General features: G+C 32.0%; 6 protein-coding genes across 11 annotated transcripts in view; 2 read left to right on the forward strand and 4 right to left on the reverse strand.

Moving 5' to 3' along the window:
* Positions 1 to 509: 509 nt before the first annotated feature.
* Positions 510 to 6,863, reverse strand: Nab2 (Nuclear polyadenosine RNA-binding 2). 3 transcript variants are annotated; one of them, XM_076396685.1, is made up of 13 exons: positions 6,404 to 6,862; positions 6,305 to 6,347; positions 5,985 to 6,244; positions 5,770 to 5,923; positions 5,548 to 5,712; positions 5,204 to 5,486; positions 5,074 to 5,146; positions 4,738 to 4,989; positions 4,476 to 4,681; positions 2,305 to 2,445; positions 2,107 to 2,241; positions 885 to 1,069; positions 510 to 826 (listed from the first exon to the last, which is right to left on the reverse strand). In XM_076396685.1, exons 1-13 carry the CDS (start codon positions 6,440 to 6,442, stop codon positions 636 to 638), a joined length of 2,127 nt encoding a protein of 708 aa, XP_076252800.1. In that variant the 5' UTR covers positions 6,443 to 6,862; the 3' UTR covers positions 510 to 635. The 3 variants fall into 3 exon arrangements, with proteins under 3 accessions (XP_076252800.1, XP_076252799.1, XP_076252801.1); XM_076396684.1 differs by having other exon boundaries at positions 5,047 to 5,146; XM_076396686.1 differs by lacking the exons at positions 2,107 to 2,241; positions 2,305 to 2,445 and having other exon boundaries at positions 5,047 to 5,146; positions 6,404 to 6,863.
* A 31-nt stretch (positions 6,864 to 6,894) lies between these two features.
* LOC143191522 (serine/threonine/tyrosine-interacting protein) lies at positions 6,895 to 8,971 on the forward strand. The gene is made up of 4 exons (XM_076396699.1): positions 6,895 to 7,120; positions 7,311 to 7,471; positions 7,532 to 7,792; positions 7,851 to 8,971. The coding sequence occupies exons 1-4, from the start codon at positions 7,082 to 7,084 to the stop codon at positions 8,179 to 8,181; spliced, it is 792 nt and encodes a 263-aa protein (XP_076252814.1). The 5' UTR covers positions 6,895 to 7,081; the 3' UTR covers positions 8,182 to 8,971.
* A 612-nt stretch (positions 8,972 to 9,583) lies between these two features.
* Positions 9,584 to 11,156, reverse strand: LOC143191525 (ecdysteroid-regulated 16 kDa protein). The gene is made up of 4 exons (XM_076396705.1): positions 10,951 to 11,156; positions 10,305 to 10,418; positions 9,871 to 10,046; positions 9,584 to 9,817 (listed from the first exon to the last, which is right to left on the reverse strand). The coding sequence occupies exons 1-4, from the start codon at positions 11,027 to 11,029 to the stop codon at positions 9,734 to 9,736; spliced, it is 453 nt and encodes a 150-aa protein (XP_076252820.1). The 5' UTR covers positions 11,030 to 11,156; the 3' UTR covers positions 9,584 to 9,733.
* Positions 11,157 to 11,893: 737 nt separating this feature from the next.
* Positions 11,894 to 15,383, reverse strand: stas (Transmembrane protein stas). 2 transcript variants are annotated; one of them, XM_076396697.1, is made up of 5 exons: positions 15,209 to 15,383; positions 12,935 to 13,061; positions 12,757 to 12,885; positions 12,352 to 12,689; positions 11,894 to 12,297 (listed from the first exon to the last, which is right to left on the reverse strand). In XM_076396697.1, exons 1-5 carry the CDS (start codon positions 15,285 to 15,287, stop codon positions 12,143 to 12,145), a joined length of 828 nt encoding a protein of 275 aa, XP_076252812.1. In that variant the 5' UTR covers positions 15,288 to 15,383; the 3' UTR covers positions 11,894 to 12,142. The 2 variants fall into 2 exon arrangements, with proteins under 2 accessions (XP_076252812.1, XP_076252813.1); XM_076396698.1 differs by lacking the exon at positions 15,209 to 15,383 and adding an exon at positions 13,305 to 13,462.
* On the forward strand, positions 13,663 to 14,790 carry LOC143191524 (uncharacterized). Its single transcript, XM_076396704.1, has 5 exons — positions 13,663 to 13,821; positions 13,874 to 13,967; positions 14,024 to 14,223; positions 14,277 to 14,450; positions 14,504 to 14,790. Exons 1-5 carry the CDS (start codon positions 13,751 to 13,753, stop codon positions 14,667 to 14,669), a joined length of 705 nt encoding a protein of 234 aa, XP_076252819.1. The 5' UTR covers positions 13,663 to 13,750; the 3' UTR covers positions 14,670 to 14,790.
* A 1,023-nt stretch (positions 15,384 to 16,406) lies between the features above and the next one.
* AANAT1 (dopamine N acetyltransferase) overlaps positions 16,407 to 24,074 on the reverse strand; it is a 111,109-nt gene continuing 103,441 nt past the window's right edge. For all 3 annotated transcript variants that reach the window (XM_076396702.1, XM_076396701.1, XM_076396700.1), the window contains exon 5: positions 16,407 to 17,088. In XM_076396702.1, coding sequence (XP_076252817.1) covers positions 16,893 to 17,088 — 196 coding nt within the window. In that variant the 3' untranslated portion in view covers positions 16,407 to 16,892. The remainder of the gene's footprint in view (positions 17,089 to 24,074) is intronic.

The raw sequence follows: 24,074 nt of genomic DNA on the forward strand, positions 1-24,074 counted from the left end.
CCTAACATGTTTTTAAGCATTATTTAGAAAGTTCGTCATAAAACGGCTTCTTAAACTTGAGCAAAACTATGGCAGTCTTTTAAAAATGACAAACTATAAAGCGCCCAACACGAAACCAATTTCCATCTTAATTTTTATTATTGCCAGTCAAAGCATCTTCACTATAAGTATTTTTAATTTTATATGCTTATTACTTATTAATTACTACTTTTAATTATTCTGTTTAGCAAAATTTAACAAGAGCAAAATGTTTTGAATGTCATTTGCTATATATACTTCCACAAAAATGAATTTGTCCTAGAAATTTACGTTCACAAAAATGTAATTCACATTTTCGCATGTCTCCTTTAAGAAGTTTTGTGACTATATAATACCTATTCTGCATAGAAGAAACATTTTAACTTGCACACCAGTTTCTTGTCGCAGCTGTAATAAAGGCTTAAAAGATTCAGAATAACATAAGTCGAATTAATTAAGAAACAAAGGTAATAGGGAAATTAAAATACTGATTCAAACATCAAATATTTTAATTTATTAAAATATTTATCAACATCATCACCATAAAGAAAAAATAAAACGAACTCTTTACAAGTGCTTTGAATAATATGAGTACAAACCTACTTGCGTGAAAAACTTTACTTTGATTTCCAACTCAATGACTTATTTTTATTCAGCGTGAAGCTGTGAGAAAAATTACACTCTATATTTTTGCAGTACTTGCCGTACTTGCATGGTTTAGGATGGTAAAAAGGACAAGACGGATTCGTGCAATTCGGAAAGAACCTACAGTTCTGCAGAGTGGTAGAAGCCACGTTTGATTTTGCATCTGAAACAATTAGAGCATTAAGAAACGCTTCAGTTACCCTCTCAATCGGGCAACATACTTGAAAGCAGTTTGTTGTGGTCATACGGACAATCTCGCTTAGTGCAGGAATTACCAAACTTGCATTTAGGATGTAAAAACAGGCATCTATCGCCGAATTTGCAATTTGGGAACGCCTCACAGTTCTGGGTAGGATGAACGAACTCACACTTGTCTCCCTGTCGACAGTTTGGCCAGTATTTACATCTGAAAATAAAAATATGTTTTAAAGAAACTATAAAAAGAAACACAAACACAAAGGCTCATAGTTCTAGGTAGGAATATCGATTCTTCAAAACTAAGATCGTTTTCTAAGTCTATTTAAATCGTAATCTAAATCGTCTAAAGCTTATTCGGTTTCTTTCCGTACTCCCTGTTACCATTAAGTGAAAAACTCTCTTACAAAGAAGATCACTAAAACACACCATCTATGATCTAAAACAGTGCTGGTAATAAATTGGGTTCATATTTAGCCCAACTAGAATCTCTGCTAAAAAGTTTTTCAAATTTCGATACAACCTTTGATTAACTTCTTGAGAAAGAGTAACAACCCAACCAAAAACTGTTTCAGCTCATATCAGAGTAAAGGGAATAAGGTTGTATTTCTTTCCTAAATTTTTCAATCCCAACTGAGTTCATAACATCCAATTCAGCTTAATGTCTTGAAAGTCATAATTTGTAAAACATGCTATTTTATTCAAAAGGTGCATCCTCTGAAACATATTTCCTCATCTACTGTTTAATGCTAAGGGTAATTTCCCATGAAATAATATTTCGAGATAATAAAAACTTCTTCAGAAAATATTTGCGAACCCTCAGATTCATTTTTCATTGTTAGTAACCCCATCGCAGGGTATAAACTAGGTTTCTCTCTGAATTTCTTCAAAACAAACTCGTATTAGTTTTTTACCATAATATCCTAAATCTAATATCGTAATTGAACTAGTGATATTGGTAAGTTGACTTTATCCTTTTAGAACAATTTTATGTGAAAAATAAATATTCTAAAACGTAACATACAGAAAAGATAAGAATGGTCAATTAATCTCTTTGATCAACAGATCCAAGATTCTAAACAAAATCTAAAGGAAAATCTAATCAAGCTACTTCTTCATATCCACAAGGGTTAAATAGGAATACAGAAAAAAGGAAACATAAATGGCTAACTGATATGGGAATGTTGTGGGGAAAAGAGCTGAACTATGAACACTTGATTAACTTGGACAAAAGTGACGAAAATTTACCTTTCCTTGTTTTTGACAGACAACGGCGGATGAACTATCGGCAACTTGTCCGGAATATCGGACCGACTTGGAGCCGCACTGACACTGTCGCACTGATCGAAGACGATAGGCGATGGTGTCCTACGACCCTCGAGTCTAAAACAGTAAAGGGTCGGCTCAATCACGACGAAGAAGTGTCGTTCTTCGGAGCACATTTACCTCAGCTTGGCCGAAAGTTTCTTATCTTTCTCGATGCCGTCCAAGGTGATGATGAACTGTTGTTTGGTAGTTTCCGAGTTCGCTCGGTCAACGACGGCCTGATCACCGTGCGTCGACGATGGCACATAGTTCAACAAATCCCTGGAAAGTTATTTCTCTCAAATATGCTTGATAGGAGAATTAGCAAAGGGACTTTTTGCAACCATACTACCTGAACGCGCATAAAAGAATATATTAGGTCCAGGAATAATCGTCTAATCATTTTGGAACTTTTTCAAAACAATCTCAACAAGTAATAATCGGAAGACGCGTAATCAGGAAGTAATAATCGGAAGACGCGTAATCAGGACTTCGTTGATACCTCTTGCAGCGTATGGCCTAGAGTGTTGTGCGAAATGGTGGCTACACATTTTATTAACCCTTATATTTTCAAAATAAATTTATGAACCGTATAATCTGTTTGACCATGATGTAGATTATTCTACAGTGGTAGTCCATGAATTTTTCATTTTGTCGGTATATATATCCTTAACTGTAGTTACAATATGCCACGGAAACTCTTGAGGCAAGAACTGAACGCAACGGTGAACTACTTTTGTCAATTGATAAGTAGCCATTTATTTTCCTTTTAAATCCTTCACAGACCGCGCAAACATTTTCCAATTGTTGATTTATAAACTCCTAATTTGTTACGTACAATAATTGTCGACATTAACATTGACATCAAAATCGCGAAATTTAAATCCGTGAAACCAAATTCCACAGTTGGATTACGATGGAGCTGCATCACCGTCGGCTTCTAGAAGTTTTTGTTTTACCTTAACGTTAAAAAGTATAAACCATACAGTGTTCAAAAGCTAAAGCACCTAACATTAAAATTACGTCATATAATTTAATTCCTGGATCTAATATATGTGTAGTGTAATGGGGTATTTCAAAATCATTGTTATACTTGGTCCACACTTGAACATTTAATCGGAACAATAGGAATATTCTGAAATATCGTCTCATACATTGCAATATTTAAATTCAAATCAAGAAGGCAATCCAAAACACCTTCAGATACTGTGATAAAATCTATTGAGCTTTTCTGTGGCGCTTCAGTAACCATAAGTCAGCCTGTGTATCAAGGTGAAAGTTAAAAGAAAAGGAGCAACACAAAAACACACCGAGGGAGCCAAAAAATTAAATGCACCAAGTAAAAACCAATTTATTTCAAAGGCCATGCTAAAAATATACAATAAAATAACAAGGACGAGCAATTTTTTTAGTTTTTATCGAGTTTTAAAACAAAAGAAATAAACATATAAAGGAAACGTCGCTGATAGTAGGTTTCATCTTATTTAAGGATTAAAAAAGAATACAAAAGATTATTTTGCCAAAGCACACATCATCGTCTTTGTCGAAACTCTCATAGCCCCAAACCACGATGTTAAATTGAAGTGTTTTGTACAAAAAACAATAATATTCTTTACCTTAATATAAGTAATTCTCCAAAAACATCTGTAAATCATTATTATTACAAGGTCTATTGAAAAGATAGCAGAACTGATGTTTTCCTTCCAGATCAGAGTGAAGATGACGGTTTAAAGGAAATGATTTTAGCTACCACCTTAGCTAGCCTTAAAATTAGTTGCAAATCGACTGCAAACTTTTCCGCTGTAAATATATAAAGTTTAAGGTGAACCCCCGTTACGCTAAATTCCAATTAATTGTTTGAACAATATTAGGTGAGGAAGCTTTCAAGCATCAACTGTATCAGCAGGAGAGCAAGTTGAAGATAAGAAAAGAACAATTACTTTTACTTTTCGGGAGCTAATCCTGTAAAATCGATCGATATTTAAGCTGATTTATCCTAAATATTGTGTGTATGTAATATAGTAGGTTACTTTAATTCCTATATGATTTTTGAATCTAAATTTTTCTAGGTTTCTCTACTTTTATCTCTTAATAAATAAGAGATTAATTAAGCGCCTTCAGAAATAATTAGAATTGCGGTTCATTAATGCATTTAATTACTTTACTGTGGAGTATGGCTCTAGTTCAACAGTACATAAGACTACCGTAGTTTTACAATTGGTTCAGAAAAAAATGTTCAAATGTGATCTCAGAGTTGTATTGAGTTGTTATGATGTTTGAAAACAAGCATTTAAAAAAAAATCATCTAGTACCTGTCAATGTTTTTCACTGGTTTGGGTATATATTCACCCTCCGAATTATATTCGTCACTGGTGGTATGCATTTTGCTAGTCATTCTGGAGGAGGACTGCTGCATCAACGCTTTCAGCTTGGACTTTTCCTTTTCGTCGATCTTTCGAATGTTCGTGTCGCTCTTGTCGATTTTCTCTTTGTATTTTTTGGTAAAAAGGGCATCAGGCTGAACCAAATGACAAGCCTATTTATCTTCTATGATTTATGAATTTTGCTGATTACCTTAACGTTATTTCCTACAATAGGAGTTTGAGCTATGCTTCGTTGAGCTTCAGCAACAGCTTTCAAAAGCAAGTTTTTATTTGGTTGAGGCGCATCAGTAGGAATAACACGAGGTTTGACCTTAATTAAACTCTGCACTTCCCTAACCACCATGGCTTCTTCTCCATCGTCGTCGCTTTCCTCGCTTTTCATGGTTTCTGTTTTTCTGATCACAGCCACTTTGGACTGAACACCTAGTCTACCTAATACACCCTAGACAAAAAAAAATATTAAAACAAAAAATTTTCACAAAATTAATCCAAACTGTACCTCTTTTCGGCTTTCCTTTCTCCTTACCTTGTGAAGACTCCTTTCTCCTCTACTACTACTACTACCACCTATAGATCTAGAATTATTCTTATTTGTTGAACTGTAATAAAAAAAAGACATAATTTTGATGAACCGCTTTATCAATAAGCACTTTTACCCAATATATTTCTCTTCATCTCTTCTATATTCAACTAGACTAACTTTTTTTCGTTGTTCTGAAGTACTCAGGGGACTACCTGATCTTTTACCTAATCTATTTAATACAGAAGGCCGTTTATCAGATGATATTTTTGAATTTGAGGCACTATTAACACTATTAATGCTAACATCATTCTCAAAAGTTATCCTTTTATGTTGATTTTTCCTTTCTGAAAGACCCTCCTTGTAATCGCTATTTAATGATTCTTCACTATCTACAATGCTGACTTTACGTGGTACATCTAAATAAAATCATATAACTTATAGCCATTTGAGTATATGATAAAATATCATACAACATACCTGCTTTCTTAGAAGATATGAAAGAATCATCTTCATTATCGCTATTTACCAATATTCCTAGCCTACTTTTTACAGCATTAATTTTCTCTTCAACCTCCTCCAATTCCTTTACCTTGTATGTTTCCTTTACATCTGATAACAATGGTATATCAAAGTTATCTTCAACTAAAATAACATTTTCATATAATACTTTGTTGACTTAATTCTTCATTTTTATAGTACCTATATTATTTAAATTATTTTCACTGCTCAAAATAATTCTCCTTTTATCAGTAAATTTACTGGTGATCAAAGGTAGGTCATCAGTTAGTGACTTTTCAGGAGCACATTCCTTTACAGTGGGCTTTTGTTCCGTAGCTTCCAATTCTTTCTTCACCTATTAAACAACTACTGTTCAAACAAGTACTGAATTAAACAATATGTCTTAAAATACTTGCCTTCTTATTACTTTTCTCTTTCTTTATTCGAAGGTTATTTTTATCATCATTTACTTCTTCAGTGCTTTTCCTTTTGGTTGTCTTAGAATAAACATCAGGATTGGTAACAGTAACTTCTTTTAATTTTTTTAGTACTATATGAAGCCAGTTAACGAATGTAGATGTTTTATTTGAAAGGAAAAGATTTAAATCATCATTCATTTGGGATCTGGAACGTCTATTCGCGACCATAACCATTATGTAGTCTGGAAGTTCATCATCTACAAATACGGAAATATAGAATATCTTTTGACAACATTTAATACTTAATACAAACGTACCGACATAGCAATCAAGTTCCATGAGTTTCGCTTTAATAGCACTCTAAAATAAACAATTAAATATATTATAAAAGACGTGGAAACAAAATCAATACATACCCTCATTTTTTGGCCTACTTCAGCTCCGATACTATCCATTTTATTGCTATTTTTTACATTTAATAACAAAAATACCTATATTAGATTCAGTAATTAAATGGGAAACATAGAAAAAAATGGGAAATATTTAAAAATTCAGTCTAATAAACTTTCACAATTGACAGAAAAAGACAGATATGACTTTGAAATTGTAACTGGTATACCAACTAAATACTATTTTAAAACATAATAAAATAAAATATATTTAAAAAACGCTCAAAAGATATACATACAAAACAATATACAGTAATAAAAATATAAACTGAATAATTTTTTCTTCACATTTTTGCTTAAATAAAAATTTAAGCTAGTGTTGTATCAATCCGTATAGATAAATTTATTATTATGAAATAAATATATCTCAAAATAAATTTACAAAAACTCTTTAAAACATCTTTATCAACCAATCCAACAATATTTAAAATCGGAGAACATGACATATTTAATAATTGGTATCAATGGTAGTGTCTTAGCTGTCAACTTGTTTGAAGTACGTTTTATGATGGATTCTCGTCAATTTTTTCCTTTGATTTCACAAATGAGTTAGCATTAAAGTAAATCATTTCCCACGAAGTATTAGTGCAGTGTTCCATCTGATCATATTTCTTCAGTTTACGTATTAATATAACAGCGAAAGTCATGATTGACATGACTGCTAGCCATTGCTATCAAGAAGAGGTACGTATTTGAGTTGCGAATCTATTTAATATAAATGTATAATCTGTGTTGTTTCGTTATTGAAGTTCTTAACGCAAAAACTCGGGAGGTTTTGTTTTAATCACGTCGCTGACTAAAACTCTGATCATTTTTGGCGCTTTGATGTGTAACCTCACTTGTGCGTAACTACTAAAAATGTTTCAATTTGCAGATTAACAGCACAAGTAACAGATCAAGTATTTTATATTCATCGCCTACATGGGAATATTTTTGTAACGCCAGCATGCAAGAAATTGTACCAGGAGTTTTTTTGGGACCATATTCAGCAGCACAAATGCATTGTCTGGCTAACTTACGTGAGAAGGGTATTAGGTATTCAGCTTATATTAAATAAAATCACATCATAATTTAATCAATGGCCTTTTATTCTAGATATATTATATGCGTTCGCCAAGATGTGGAAGCCCATTTTATAAGACCGCAAATCAATGATCCCTCATTTACTTACCTAACTTTAGACATTGCCGATCAAGTGACTGAAAACATTATTCGTTTCTTTCCTAAAGTCAGGACATTCATTGACGAGGCACTCTCAAAGAACTTTAAAGTATTGGTTCATGGTAACAGTGGTAACTCTAGAAGTGCAACATTAGTGCTGGCCTACATTATGGAAAAATTCGGATTAGGGTTATCGTAAGTGATAAAATTTACATTTTGTGAAGATAAGACTTCTTTATGTATTATATTTTAGAGAGGCATTGGATTTTGTTAAGACCAAACGGGCTTCCGTGAATCCAAATGAGGGTTTCTGTGCACAACTGTCTGAATATGAGCCCATCTACAAGGCAAGACAGACGCTCAATAATGGAGAATCATCATTTTCCAACCGGATACGCCAGAAGCGGAAATCAGAGCAACTAAGTGAGGCTGTCAATGATATATGTCATTATGATTTGATACAGCCACCTCCCAGCCCGATTTCGTGTGATTATGGTAGCCTTGAGGATATAATGAAGAACAACAGTCCTACAGCAACAGATTTTTCGAATCATTTGTACAAATTGTGGTTAGAACAAAGGTAGAAGCAATTGTAATATATTATCAATTTTTTATGTAAGGTGATGGTGGTGCTATGCCCAGTAAGTAAAGAGAAAAAATTACCTAAATTATTTCAAAGCAGATCATTGCCTACTAACCAAAGAACTTAATATTTTCAGAATTGTTATCTTTTGTTGAGTTATAAACTGGCGCTTAGGTTTCCATCACCTTATGTGAAAGAAACTCGAACTGTATATAACACTTATGACATCCCAGGATGTTGTTGTTACTATTTAGTTGTTAATTTACTAAGTTGTTGCATTTTATTTTGTTAAGTCTTAATTTTTTATGCATATACATATGTACATCATTGTAAGATAATGAAAAATACTCTGACGGTGTTCAATCATCATTAGACCGACCTTAACAATGAACAACATGGACGAAAGGTTACCTGTTTAGTGGCTCGGTGACGTAACGAGAATTTTCCAAGCACTTTCCACGTTTCGTTAGACTGTAGTGCTCTATCTTGTGCCAATCCAGGACATTCATCGAAATGAGAAATTCAATGTTACGCGATAAACTTATGCTGCATGCAAAAATTTTGATCTCTCCCATTAAAACAAGACAAAGTGGAAAAACCATTTAGCATTTAGAAGAATAAAAGCACATAGCGATGTGTTCGGACAAATTATTTTTGATAAATACTTATGTATGTTTAATAATAAAGATAAAAAAAACTACTTAGATTATTGACCAGTAAATATTTTAGGCATTATGTAAGAAGATTTTTTGATATTCGAGTTAGTTAATAAAGATTTATCTAAGTAAAAATGGAGTTTTTATTATTTTCTGTACAGGTTCGTATTAAAACTAACTTGCTCTAATTGGCCATGGAAGGTTTTGCCTTTGTTTTTTTATCAAATGTCAAAATTCTTTAGGTGGACATTTTCAGTATACCCAAAATAAGAACAATCTAATATTATTGTTAAGTGAAAATTTATTTATAAATGGCAGATAATTATTTTAAGAACAGTGTACAAACATATTTGATAAATGGGAGTTTGGATAATAAAGATTTATCCAAATAAACATGAAGTTTTTCTTATATTTCAGGCAGATTCGTACAAAAACTAATTTATTGTAGTTTTCTTATAGATAAATTTGTGTTCCAAAAACGTTCAAGAGTATGCGAAGACAAAACAAAAGGTTAATATATAAAACTTCATTCTTTGTTCAGTAAAAAGAACCAATAAACTACTACTAAATTATATCAACCATTGATTACTTAAGGAATTATATATAATTTCCTTTTGATATTTGAGTTGAGATTTAACTAAATGTTATTTTTTATAGAGATTCGTACCTTAAAACCTTTATATTCAAGAGTTGGTTCAATTGTTGAATTCAAGAATTGATTAGAACAATAGTAAAACACTAATAATCTAAACTTAATCGTTTATTAAGTGAATTAAGCCGTTGAACTTGATATACGTCTTATTGTGATATAATTACTGTATACTTTGTAACGTTGGTTTACATAGAAAACAAACCCACTATCAGGGTTCGATGTTCTAGTCTTATTGACAGGGTAAATTATGATATCTTTGCTGGAATTAGAGCGCAAATAACGTTCTTGCCTTCATCATCAATTAGTTGCCACTTGATTTCCACCGTTATCTAAAAAATATTTTCCCTCATTATCAATATATTAGATAAGCGCTTTCACTCACCCTTGGGTAGCTACTCTTAATTGGCATTGTAGTGGTATACTCATACGAGGAATCTGCCGAAAGGGGACAAACAATGCCAGAGTCTTTACAACCATCTGTATTGGGAAGATCGAAAGCGACTGGTACACCCATAATAATACCATGAACTTCGGCGGTTAAGCTATCCGATTTTACATCTGTAAGTCACAAAAAAATCCAACCTTTCATTATTACCTATAGATGGCGCTGATAAGCTGAAGTACTATAATTATACCTTAAATGTCAAAACAATATCAATTGTCTTTCTGAAAACTTATTCAATATTTTCTGTTACTATACAAATATTAACGATGAATAATCGAGAATAAATGTCTAAACAAACTGAAAATCTTTATGTCAGCCATAAAATATGCCTTAATTGAATATATAAATGATTTTTAGTAATGCTTACTTACTAGATTTGAAATTGATAGTCATAGTTGCGTTGGTATTTCGTTTTAAGATGCATCTCCTGGCAGTTGGTGCGCAATTAGTGACGGATACATCGATGATGCTTCCATCGGCAGAACCTAAAACAAAATTTGAGTAAATAATAACATGAATAAAAATTAATGAATGCTGAAAATATATTTGGATGATTTCTACTTTATCATTTTATTTTATAATTTTATAACGAATAGATTAATTGTTTAATATATTTAATTTAAATATTGCAAACTTATTAAATATAATGCATTTTATTCAAACATTGAAAGTTTTCTTTGTTTTACTAGTTGCCTGAACTTTAGAGAACAATTCTATTTTAAAACTACTTTTATCTTTTAGGGAAGTAATGTTTTAAAGGAATTTATACGTTTATTCAATTTAGAAATTATTAATATTATTCTTTTAAAAATGTTTTTAATTATATGTTAAAACTGAAATGATATATTCTAGGGTTAACTTTTTATAGTTAGTTATTATCACTTTTTTTATCAAATTTCCAAATATATGTTTGTTTACAAACGCGTTTAATTATTTTTTTCGGCTTATATCTGAAATTCACTAACGTTGATTTAAAACAAAAAATAATGTGTTCTTAAAAATTATTAAAAGACTCACCGCAGTCTGTGTACCCTGCAAGGGTCGATTGTAAAAAGGGTAGAAGGCACACTACGACAATGAACAATTTAGTGTCCATATTATGTACTATTCAAGATAGAGAGAAAAAATGAACTGACTAGATCTCGTAGTAGCGGGATATGGGCGACGATTTGACAGCGATTGCTGCAATTTTTGTCCACTAAATTAACGTTGTTATTATCTGGAAAGGACAAAAGTTTATCTCCGCCGCTTTGACCGATGGTTTACATATCCCAAACATTATTATTAAGAGTACCAATAGTCAGGAAGCTTCTAATTATTCTAACTACTAAGTCAGAGAGGGAAAATATATCGAAACACAGTGTAATAAGTATAATTACATCCAAATAGAATCTTGGATTTAATATATTTGTAAATAAAATGGGCACTAAATATTCATATTTACAAATAAATAATTCTACGGTACTCGTGAGGCTCTTAAACTGCGTTCCAGGAATTAAACTCGTTATATCTTAAATGTGGAGTTTCAGTAGCCAATGAGATAAAACTGTTAGCAATTTACTCAATTAAGCTGAGACAGTCGACTCTCAGGAAGGAAATCATGGCAATTACAAACATAAACAATATTTAGACCTGTTGTACGACTTCTGACCTTCTATCTTCTCATATCTGATATAAACGCCGTCAGATCTGTTATTTGATGATTTCAAAATATTTTAAAAAGTCAAATAAACATTTACTTTTTCGTATATCTTGATAACAATTAATTGAAAATCGTAAAAGAGAAATTTAAATTAATGTAATATTTTAAAAAATATTTGGATTTATTATGCAACTTAACATACCTTATGATTTGAAGCTCTATACTTGGAACTGAGGACATTTCTATATTTCTTAACTTTAAACAATATAAGAAAAAATAGATCTGCCAGAAATATAATAAAATAAAAGTTGGATACACTTTCAAGTTAAAAAACGTTTATTTTATTTAGGAACCATATAACGATTTTATTTACAAACAGGACTATCTGATCACCACGACAGGTTTATTCACAATTCAATTCACGCCATTACCGCAAAATGTCACAATAAATAAAACAAAACTTCAACCGATAAATAACAACAAGAAATCAAAAATAATACAGTTCATTTAAACCATTTGTACGCTCTGTCTTTTATTTGGTTTGTTCTTGTGGCAGCAACTAAGACACTATACACGATTCCTGAGGAAGATTGGGATTATTGATATTACTGCAAAAGCCAGCAGCCACATCAGTGAGTTCATGTTGAAAGCACTATTTTCTACAGTCATAGTTTGCAGAGTTTGTCCACCCTGTATGGCAAAAAATGATGGAGGAGCTACTCCTGTAATAGAATAATGCTTAATCACAATGTTAAATAAAACATAAACACACTAACCTATAAATGTTCCTATTGCAAAAGGCATTAAAGGCACTCCTAAGACTGGAGCAGTTAGATTAATAAACCAGTTAGGTAACACTGGTGTGATTCTCAGAAATATTATATAATTCAACATATCATCTTTATGTTTATCGACCTGTAGTTTCCACTGGTTCGCTTTCTCAGGGAAATACTTTAACACTAATTTCCTACCCAACAACTGAGATAATAAAAAGCACAGTGTGGCTCCCACCATTGAACAAGTACACACTAAAATTAAGGCAACATAAAATGGGAATAAATATCCAGATAAAATTGACAGAAACAGAGATCCAGGAATGGCAAATGTTTGTAAACTACAATGTAAATTAAGGTATAATATTTTAACGATTAAGTTCCTCATTATAAATAATAAAAGGATACAATATATAAGTCAAAAACACCCCTGCCATCACATGATAATAATGATCTCCTTTATATCTGTTCAACACTATTCCTAATTGTTTTGCATCCTCTATATTCCATGGTATTTTCATGTGCTGCCTTTCATCACTGAAAAAATGGTGATTTATTTCGTTTAATAAAATTGTCCTTAACTTACTTTGTTACTTCTGGAAATGTCTGATATACAACATACAGAGCCGATAATGATACTAAGAAAATAAGAATTACTGACAAGGTAGCATATTTAGTGGAAATATTATCAGTTATTTGTGCTCTTGTATTATCTGCAAATGAAATTATTAATTAACCATTCTATTATAGTAGAGTTAATTTTTTTGTAATAAACATACTAAGGTTAGGATTGGGTGCAGTTGGATATTCGGGAGTAACATTATATACAATTATATTAACACGTCTATCAGAACGTCTAATGCTAGTTCTGCCTCTAATTGTATATTTAGACGTAAAGGGATGGGAGTATAATTCTGAAGAGGAGGTAATTTGAGGGGACTGCAATGAAAATTCACCTTCAGCTTGTGGTGTATTCATAATTCCCTTTTAGTTTTATCCAGGCACTTAATTATTAATACTAATAAATACCCTTTAACAGTTTGTCTACTAATTAATACATAAAGTGATTAAAAACAACTGAATGTTTTAAAATTTTTGACTAATTGTCAACAATTTTGACAATTGAAGAAGAAAATAATATGACGTTTTTATATTTTTATGGATTTAATAATTCATCCGTGATTATGTGATAACAATTCTATAATCCATATACATTTTGAATTTGCATTTTTTTAAAATTATCCTCTTCCGATTTTGTACTTAAAATTTAAAAATATAAAAAGAAGAAATGTCATTGGCAATTTTAAATTCGCTAATTTTGATAATCTAATTTAATCCAATGACGTGATTATTTTAGTGTATTTTTACTGCAAAATTTTTAGTGTATGAATCCCATAGTGGAATGAATTTTTATTATTCATATGTGCTGAGGAGGTCTCGTGGCAATATTGCGAAATATTTGCACAGTTCTGGGTAAGAGTTTTTCTGTCTGTTATAAACTAAATGAAACTTTTCTATTTTGCAGAATTAATTATGGGAATTATTATGACATTTTGAAACTCAGAAGAGAATGTACAGTCAAAGAGATCAGAGAATCCTTTATAAAACTTTCAAAGGAGGTTTGAATAAAATTTCTCTGTTATTTTGATGTTAAAAGTTACTATGTTTGCTCTAGCATCATCCTGACATAAATAAAAGCCCTGAAGCTCACAGCGAATTTTTAAAAATTCAAGAAGCTTATAATGTTTTGAGTAAACCAGAAACTAGAGCCACTTATGATTTCAGTTTGTCAAATTCAGCCTCTCAAAATGGACCATATCATACAGTTTATAGTCAAAGGGCATACAGAGAAGCAACTAGACAACAAAGTAGGAAGTAAGTTGCAATATGTTTCTGTAAAATTAAACATATTTATGATAAAATTCAAGTCCTTGGGATGATCCATTTTTCTACCACAACCGAGATAGGACACGAGATGCTGAATATGAAGCCAAGCCTTATTATGGCATAAAAGGTATTAAGAAGGTGTCTAATGGCACTGTAGCATTACTATGCATTGTGGCAGCGATATTTTCTTTTTGTATTCAGTTAATGGCTGTGAAGTAATATTAATTCTAATGAGATTGAGACAGCATTATGAATGTTTTCTTTTAAGTTATGCCCAAATAAAGAAAAAGCAACAGTCTGATGAGTTAGGAGTGATACTGTCTGAAATTAGAGAAAGAGCAAATCGTAATGGCAACAAAGTGCAAGTAGAGATACTCAGGCGCCGTTTCGAGGAAGATGAGCGAAGGAAGATGGGCTATACCACCTCTGATTAGAAAAATATTTATTCAAATAACAAGAAATCTATTTTATGGGTATATAATTTTTAAATATATTTTTTTTAAACAAATATATTTTTCTTGATCAGGTAAAATAAAATAGATTATTAACAAAGTAGTTTATGTTCTTTAATTAGTACTTTAAACATTAAATATCTTTTATTATTATCTTATGTTATATTTTACTGAATCAGATAAAATAAGACGAGTTAATGAGAATAGAGATTATTGTTATCTTATCGTATGTTCTACTGATCAGATAAAATAAGATGAGTTAACGCCATAGAGCTCTACAGTTAACTCTCTGTTACAAAGTAGTTTTTCTTGATGGCGAAGGTGTTCAGATAGTCATCGGGCATGCTCTGTGCTCCTAATATGGCTCGAGCATAGATGTTAATTTATGTCATTATAAACTGCGATTCTCCATCGATAAATGTGTAAAATCTGATAAAGACCAATCGAGACAAATATAAGCATTAAAAATTAGAAAAACTATTATAAAAGAAAAAAAAGTGGTAGGCTATTAATCAATTTACCTTGAAAATAATGTTGACTCTGCTTTATTTGAGTGTGTTCTGTACTTAAAGTTGATGTAATATTTTTAGAAGTCTTCATTCTATATATATGTCTCTATTTTATATGGTTTAAAGAGGCTTTAAACACCATAGAAAAAATATTAAACACTTTCAATAATAAACAGAAACTGAGGTCGTCTCATAGGGTATGATGCGCTCACGAAAATTTCAGATATGAACCAATCAAATAGCTTCGTAAGGTCACCCTATCAATTTAAATGCGCCAATTAAAAACCACAAAAAAATGATGGCAGTGCTGATAGTGTTTGGACCATGCAATATAATTCTACAAAATCACCTAGAGAACATTACAAATTGCCCAATTATATGATATTATATTTTACCTTCACCATATTCTTGGAAGACATTGAAGTAATTTGTTTGTAGGATAAGTTGTATTGATGGTATAATTTGGTCCTATAATATTAGTAAATTGAGCAAAAGATTGTGGGTTTCGCGAAATAATATAGTTCTATATAGTAGATGTAAAGAAGGTAAACTTATAAACAATATGATAAATTCTACATGACAGATAATTGATGGTATTAAATTTTTGTATTAAAAATACTGAATTAATTAAAATAGATCTCGTGTCAAAGTATTTTCAATAAATATCACATCAGTTAGATAGTATCATACTTGTTCTATATATGCTCTTATCTTGTTCAAAAAATAAGTTTTTAATACAAGTCTTAAATTTTTTAAAGAATCAGATGAATATCATAATGAAGATCCTTATTTCTATTCAATGAATGAAATGAAATTGTTTATTTTTCTTTAATATATATTTATATATTGTATTTGTATGAAATGTCAAAATAATTTCTTTTGTATAGTTATGGGTTTAGAGCAATAGATGGCGCAGGGACGATTGAGCACAATGTTTTCAGTAGTTCCGTATAGATGGCGAAGTTGGTTTCTTGAATAAAAATATAAAAATAAAATAATTATCAAATTAGTGATTATTAAAATATTTTTATATATAATATAAAAATAATTATCTGTCTTTAATATGTACAACAAACTTATTAAATAGTTTTTGTTGAACATTATTTGCCTGATAATAGAGGGTTATTTTTTAATAAATAGTTTCCAATGAATTTGATAGATGTCCGTCATGGCGTTTTTTTAATTAGAGATTTTAGAATAATACTGTTAGTAACTTGATAAATTTCTTTATTTTGTACATCAATACATTTATGTCAAGGTACATAAAAAGGGGGAGGGGAACAACGACCGATTCCCCCAAAAGTTAACATTTACTACATCCTATATTTAAAATATATAGGCCGATATACTACACAGGAAAGTTCATCTTAAGAAAAATATATAAAAATTGTAAACGTCGCTTAAAAATTCAAATACTTTTAGTACAAACGTTTCCATATTGTATATGTATAATTTTAATAATCCATCTATATTATGTAAATATCACACAGAATCGTTTAACCTATAATAAAAACCCTTTACAATTGGCTTTGCTAGATATACGACCAAACATTGTCATGGAACAACTGCAATAGACCAGTTGCTCGTATAAAAACAACAAGAATAGTACCAGTACTATTTTGAGCAGACATATCAACAATAAAAGACGTCATAAATAGGTGCTTATTATAAATGGTTTGACCGATGGGATTTTTGCTTAGATTTTCTGTACATAGACCGTCACGGCTTCGTGGGGCAGCTCCGGCTTGAAGACGACTTCATCGTTCTCCTTGTGGTCGGCATAATTAAGCTTGTAGTGCAGTTCGAAGCCGAGCTTCTTCACAGCCAAAGCGGTAAAATGACTCGTGCAGTCTACGGTTATGAAGCCAGCTCCTATTTGTTTCGCCAACTCCCTGGAAATGATACAAATTAATGTTAGTGTTTAAATTTAACAAAATTAGTAATAATGGTGACATAATAACAAGCGCGTTTGCTATTTCATTATTGGCAGTAAGACTGTCATTGGTGTTATATTATTCGGTATATAAATTAATTTCAAATAATAAAATAAAAATAATATAAAAGTAATAAATAAAATAAGTAATGATATAATAAAATAAAATAACAGTATAAAATCATACATATTTTTGAACTTTTGAAGAAAAATAAATTACTAAGAAAATCTTTTGTGATAGTTGCGGTCCTGTAGCGACCGCCACGACCCTTTAGGCCACCACGCAACGTTGGCAACGCTGGTGGATTGGTACCATGCGGTTCCCGGCTATAAAAGACCACCACGACGACGTCTCGCTCTCATTTCTTTTCTCTAGCCCTTGTAACAGTACCGCTTCCACAGAGACGACAGTAACAGACCTCGCCAGCCGTGGCCATACAAGTTTCTATTGGCTAGGGCTACACATGCGCACTTGTTCTAATCTAACAATTTTCACAACTCGCGTCTTTTTCTACCACGCCTTTCGTACTACAGTCTTAGTTGTGGTTAAATGTCATTTTTATGTTAATTTTGTTGAGGTAATATAATTATCTCATAGGCAAAATTAGTAGCAGATAATGCGAAAATAAGTGTATAAGGTATGAAGTATTAGTAACATATTATCATTTTATAATACTATAATTTTCTAGTACATGTAAAAAACTCATTGGCAAGGTCCTCCGATACGAAACTAAAATATTTTTATATTCTGATCATAAAAATAATGATTTAAGCGCAAATAATCATTTCAAGTAAAAATAAAAACATGTTCTTTAACAATAAACAAACTGTTCAACTTATTAGAGATCCGAGGATAGAAAATAGTCGCTGGGGGCCAGATCTGAAGAATACGGTGGATGAGGAAGCAATTCGAAGTCCTATTCATGGATTTTTACCATCGTTTTTACTAACTTGTAATACAGTGCATTGTCTTGATGAAGCAGCACATTCCTTTTCTTAAATGCGGCCGTTTTTCGGCGATTTCGCCCTTCAAACGGTCCAATAACACTATGTCAAGGTAGTCAATGAAAATTATTCCATGCGCATCCCAAAATACAGACGCCATAACCTTGCCAGCCGACTGTTACGTTTTCCCACGCTTTGGAGCGGTTTCATCGTGTGCAGTCCACTCGGGTGACTGTCGATTGGACTTCGGAGTGAAATGATGAAATGATATCGACGCAATACCTCGCATTTATTACTCTTGATCATCTTCAAACACTGCTCCGAATCATAAACTCGTCGTTGTTTTTGGTCAAAAGTGAGCTCGCGCGGCACCCACTTTGCACAGAGCTTTTTCATTCCAAATATTCGTGAATGATATGATGTACACGTTCAGTTAATATCTTTAGAGTGTCTGTTATTTCATTCAATTTCAATTTACGGTCATTCAAAATCATTTTGTGGACTTTTTTAATGTTTTCGTCGGTAACTCTTTTGGGCGTCCACTGCGTTCACCGTCTTCGGTGCTCATTTCACCACATCTGAACTTAGCGTACCAATCCTTGGTGGTTGATTTTCCTAGGACAGTCTCCTATATGTTTTGCTTCAACTGTATTGTTTCCTTTCAAAAAGCAATATTTTTATCAATACGCGAAATTCCCTTTTATCCTTTTTTTTTTCACATTAACAAAAGTCGCTTCGCACAAGATGCTATAATTTACAAACTAAAGATCCAACAGCTGTTCAATTTATACACGCATCTTTTGAGGGTTAGGGCTAACTAAAAAACATATGGATTTAATTCTAGTAGCGCCATCTATGTATCAGACTCTTCAATTGACCTGTTACTGTAGAATTAAAAAAAAAAATAAAAAAATAAAGTTTTTTGAAATTCTCTCAAGTAACGCCACTGGTTAAAATCATCCCCAATCACGTCTTTTACCATAATATGCTTTCGCCTCGTTCTTGAGCCTTACATCGGTTGAAAATCGAGTTTTTGTACGAATTCCCTCAACCCACAAAGAAGCCATGCCGCGAGGACTATAGAATTTCCTAAACGCCGTGATTCTACACCCCTCCCCCCCCATCTGCCCTTCGCAGCCGTACTGCCACCGTTACGGCCCCCGGGTAATTGGATTTTCACGTACAAAAGGAAATCTCTCCCGGCATTTGCGGTCATAGCAAAGCTGTTGTTTTCTTTTGTTTGAAACGTCTTTTCTGAATGTAGATCGTTTCAATATTGTGGAATATGTTAATATTATTAATATAAAATGTAAATGCGAGGCGTACCGAAAAGTCATTACCAGTTTTTTCCCAAAACAACTACATAATTTTCAAGAAATTGGAAACATCTGAATAAAATCAAAGTATTGGCCATTTGACTCGATACATCTTGCCCATCTTTCAGGCGATTTATGGATAGCATCCCAAAAAATCTTTTTGTCCTTTGAGCAAAATCATTTATCGAGTCATTTTCTAACACCCTCGGAATTGGCGCAATGCTGCTTTGCAAGCGCGTGTCCCATTTAGGGGTGTCGGCCACAGAGAAAAATATCGATATTTAAAAAAATATAGTTGTATCGTTTTATATATCGGAGAAAAATAAATTGATATATTTCTTGCAACAACAATTAGCCTATAAAGAATCAATATTTTCTAAGTGTCTTAAAAAGAAATGATATTTTTAATGAACATTTAGAACTAAGTTCCAAAATTTACTAAACTTTTAAAATTGGTACTTAATTTTAACTTATTAAAAATTATATTTAATTTCTTTTGAAAAAATATCAAAAAAAAAACGGCTAAAAAATCGATATATCGGGCAAAAATGCTGATATTTTTTTCAAAAAATATGCTTATATTTATATATCGAAATTTTTTCGAAATCCCCGCATTGATACGAAAAGTTTATAGTCGCACGGGGCAACGTTTGGAGACTACGGCGGGTGCGATATATGTTCGACATGGTAGGAGATCCATCATGCACATAGCAGGTGATAACCATGACTTTTGCGTTTAGGGTTTTCAAAATAAATGCACCTTTCATCACTCGTCACTATTCGATGACTATGAATACAGAAATGACTTCCGATAATACCTTTGTAGCAACATCAGTCATTCACTAGATGTGACACCCAACCAATATAAAATGTATAGCTTTCAAGCTTAATATTAGTAGAACAAAATGGCATATGTATCAAATCATTAAATTGAATATTTATGCCTCGCGACATCTGCTAGAAAAACCGGTAAGGACTTTCCTGGTACACCTGATAGTATTTTTAAATTTTTTTAAATATATTTTAGAGGGTTTATTAACAAACGTTCAACAATTGACCGGATGTTTAGAATTTCAGATGTAAAATTGAAAAGTCTATGAAAGTAAAAAGTTATGTTCAGTTAGTAATAATGTAAAAAATATATAAAAAAACTTATATTAAAAAATATTAAATATTTAAATAAAAATATAGAGGATAAACTAATTAATTTAAACGATATTGATTCGTATTTATTTGTCAAGTATAAATAATCTTTATATCAATATTGGCGAATGGCAACATTGCGGAGATTAAAAAAACTCATGTTGGTTTTTAACGAAGAAAACATGATCAAATAACTTTATTAATATATAATATTCAATAATATAATCATATACATAACTGAATAAAAATACAATCGATATATTCAGTTGTTCCACAGGGCAGTGTCCTTGTTCTATTGTTATATCTATTATATACAGCTGACCTACCGACCTCAAGAAACACTGTTGTTGCAATATACGCTGGCGATACAGTGGTTTTATAATAAGAGGAGGATTCAATATCAGCCACAAGAAGTATCGGCCCCCCAAGTAAAAATTAATATTGCATTTTGAATGACGTATAATATGGAAAAATCTTATAGGGACAAAACGCAAACAGTTTGGGCTTAAACCTAACCAAAAGTATTGGCTGATAGGGCGTAAATCTAAATCATAGATAACAAGATTTTGCTGTATAAGTCAATACTTAGACCAATTTGGACCTGTAATATTGAACTCAGGGGTACTACTAGCAAATCTAACATAGCTATCCTTTAAAGGTTCCAGAATAAAGTCTTTCGAGTCATCGTCAATGCCCCATATTACGTCTCCAATAAACTAATTCAGAGCGATATCCCCTTTGAACCTATAATGAGCTTGATTCGAAGTATTAGTGCAAAGTACTCTGAAAGACTGTTAGTGCATCCCAATGCACTCGCCAAACAGTTAAATGAGCGCAATGTTGTGCAATGAAACTACCACACGAACTGATTAATAGACACATAGAGTGATATCATTTCTAGAATTAGCTAGAATAGTCTCTAGAATAAGTTAGGATAGACTTTAGAATAAGTTAGAATAAATTCTAGAATAAGATTTGATTATTTGTTTGTCACTTACGATTACGAAGCGATATATCAGTATAGTTATATTGTATAACGAAAATCATAAAATAATATTTATTGCCCACGGGCAGATTGTTGAAGCTCAAAGAGATTAATAAAAAGAAATAATTGAATACATGAATGATCTTACTTTAATATCAATATATACGATATCTAAAGTTATTTAGTGAAGAAAACATGTATATTAGTAATTTTGAGTAACATAATAAACATCTATTGATACAAGTTTAATACTATCTCAAAAAACTTTTATTTCTACTTCACTTTATTTATTCACACATTAATTTTTTTCATTTTATTTAAGTGTGCCTCCGTCAATATATACTACGTCTTGTTTTTATAACAGATCAATTGATAAGTCCTCGGCGTGCCACAGTAAAACACATTTTTTTGGCAAAATTAGTTTGTTTTATTCAACAAAATTCCCTTTAAGGGTCATACACTGATTATAGTAACCCTTCATGTTTTCGATACCATTTTTGTAGTACCATTAGTCCTTTGCTTCAAAATAGGCCTCAGTTTCTGCGATCACCTCTTCATTTGACGAACATTTCTTCCCAGCAAGCATTCTTGTGAGATCTAAGAACAGGAAATAGTCGCTGGGAACAGATCTGGAGAATACGGTTTATGGGGAAGCAATTCGAAGCCCAATTCAGCCTTTTTCAAGGTTGTCAATGAAAATTATTCGCATCCCAAAATACAGACGCCATAATCTTACCAGCCGACTGTTGCGTTTTCCCACGCTTTAGAGCGGGTTCATCATGTGCAGTCTACTTGGATGACTGTCGATTGGACTCGGAGTAAAATGATGGAGCCATAATTCATCCATTGTCACATATCGACGCAAAAACTCTGGTTTATTGTGCCTGATCATATTCAAACACTGCTCCGAATCACTCGTCGTTGTTTTTGATCAAAAGTGAACTCGCGCGGCACCCACTTTGCACAGAGCTTTCTCATACCCAAATATTCGTGAATGATATGACGTACACATTCAGTTGATATCTCTAGAATGTCTGCTATTTCATTCAATTTCAATTTACGGTCATTTAAAATCATTTTGTGGATTTTTGAAATGTTTTCGTCGGTAACAACCTCTTTTGGGCGTTCACTGCGTTCACCGTCTTCAGTGCTTATTTCACTTAGTCTCAACTTAGCATACCAGTCCTTAATGGTTGATTTTCATGGGGCAGTGTCCGGAAACTTGGCATCAAGCTTGCTTCAACTGTATTTGTTCCTTTCAAAAAGCAATATTTTTTCAGCACTCGAAATTCGTTTTTATCCATTTTTTTCACAATAACAAAAGTCGCTTCACAGAAAATGCCATAATTCACAAAATAATGATCCGACAGCTGTTAAATTTATACACGCATCTTTTGAGAGTTAGGTGTAACTAAAAATATATATGGATTAAACTCGTAGCGCCATCTATGTGTCAGGTCGGGGACTTTTCAACTCACCTGTTATATACATGTAGTCTTATTTTAAAAGAAAAATAAAAGCGATAATTATTGCGCGGTTTTAATCAAACTATTTAATATAATTTAAATTTCACTCATGTTAGGTAAATTTAAACAAATATTTCAATGTAATTTCAACAAGGTTTATCAAAAAATAATTACGGAGTGTATATTTGTGAATATTAAAGATATTTAGATGTTCGTAGCGTCCTGCCCTTGATCTAGAAATTGCTTATATTCCATGCATAGCATGTCAGTGTTTTCTTATTGCCTTTTTTATTGAAGGAAATGACATGGTTTTTCTGGGTCGTTTCTTCTTCGTTCAAACGCTGACGGCGGAGAGATATTGCTCAATGTCCACGGTTCCTTGACCTGCGACATACATACAGCGACGGATATGTATAATCGTCGAGAAACCTAATTATTATTGATTTGTGCTAACATTTTTTATATGGAGAATTCTGTCTTTTGAACTTTTCAATCATACACTGAATGAAAATTGGTCAGAACTAACAGTAAGTTTCGATTAAAAACTGAAATTAATTTTAATTATCAGTAAAATAAGGAAAACCAAACCAACTTCAGTAATATGGCTGATGAAATATTATGTAATGTAACAGGTCAATTGAAAAGCTCCCGGCCTGACACATAGATGGCGCTACTATAATTATATCCATATGTTTTTTAGTTAGCCCTAACCATCAAAAGATGCGTGTCATTAGTTTGTGAATTAAAGTATTTTGAGTGAAGCAACTTTTGTTATTGTGAAAAAATTGGATAAAAAGGAATTTCGCGTGTTGATAAAATATTGCTTTTTGAAAAGAACAAATATAGTTGAAGCAAAAACTTGGCTTGATGCCGAGTTTCCGGACCGGAAAATCAACTATCAAGGATTGGTATGCTAAGTTTAGACGTGGTGAAATGAGAACCGAAGACGTTGAACGCAGTGGACGCCCAAAAGAGGTTGTTAACGACGAAAATATTAAAAATCCACAAAATGATTTTGAATGACCGTAAAGTGAAATTGAATGAAATAGCAGACATTCTAAAGATATCAACTGAACGTGGACATCCTATC

The sequence above is a fragment of the Rhynchophorus ferrugineus genome, unplaced genomic scaffold (genome assembly GCF_030347505.1).
Source record: "Rhynchophorus ferrugineus isolate W39M unplaced genomic scaffold, kcgeb_rfMv2 rfM2, whole genome shotgun sequence".
Classification (NCBI taxonomy): domain Eukaryota; kingdom Metazoa; phylum Arthropoda; class Insecta; order Coleoptera; family Curculionidae; genus Rhynchophorus; species Rhynchophorus ferrugineus.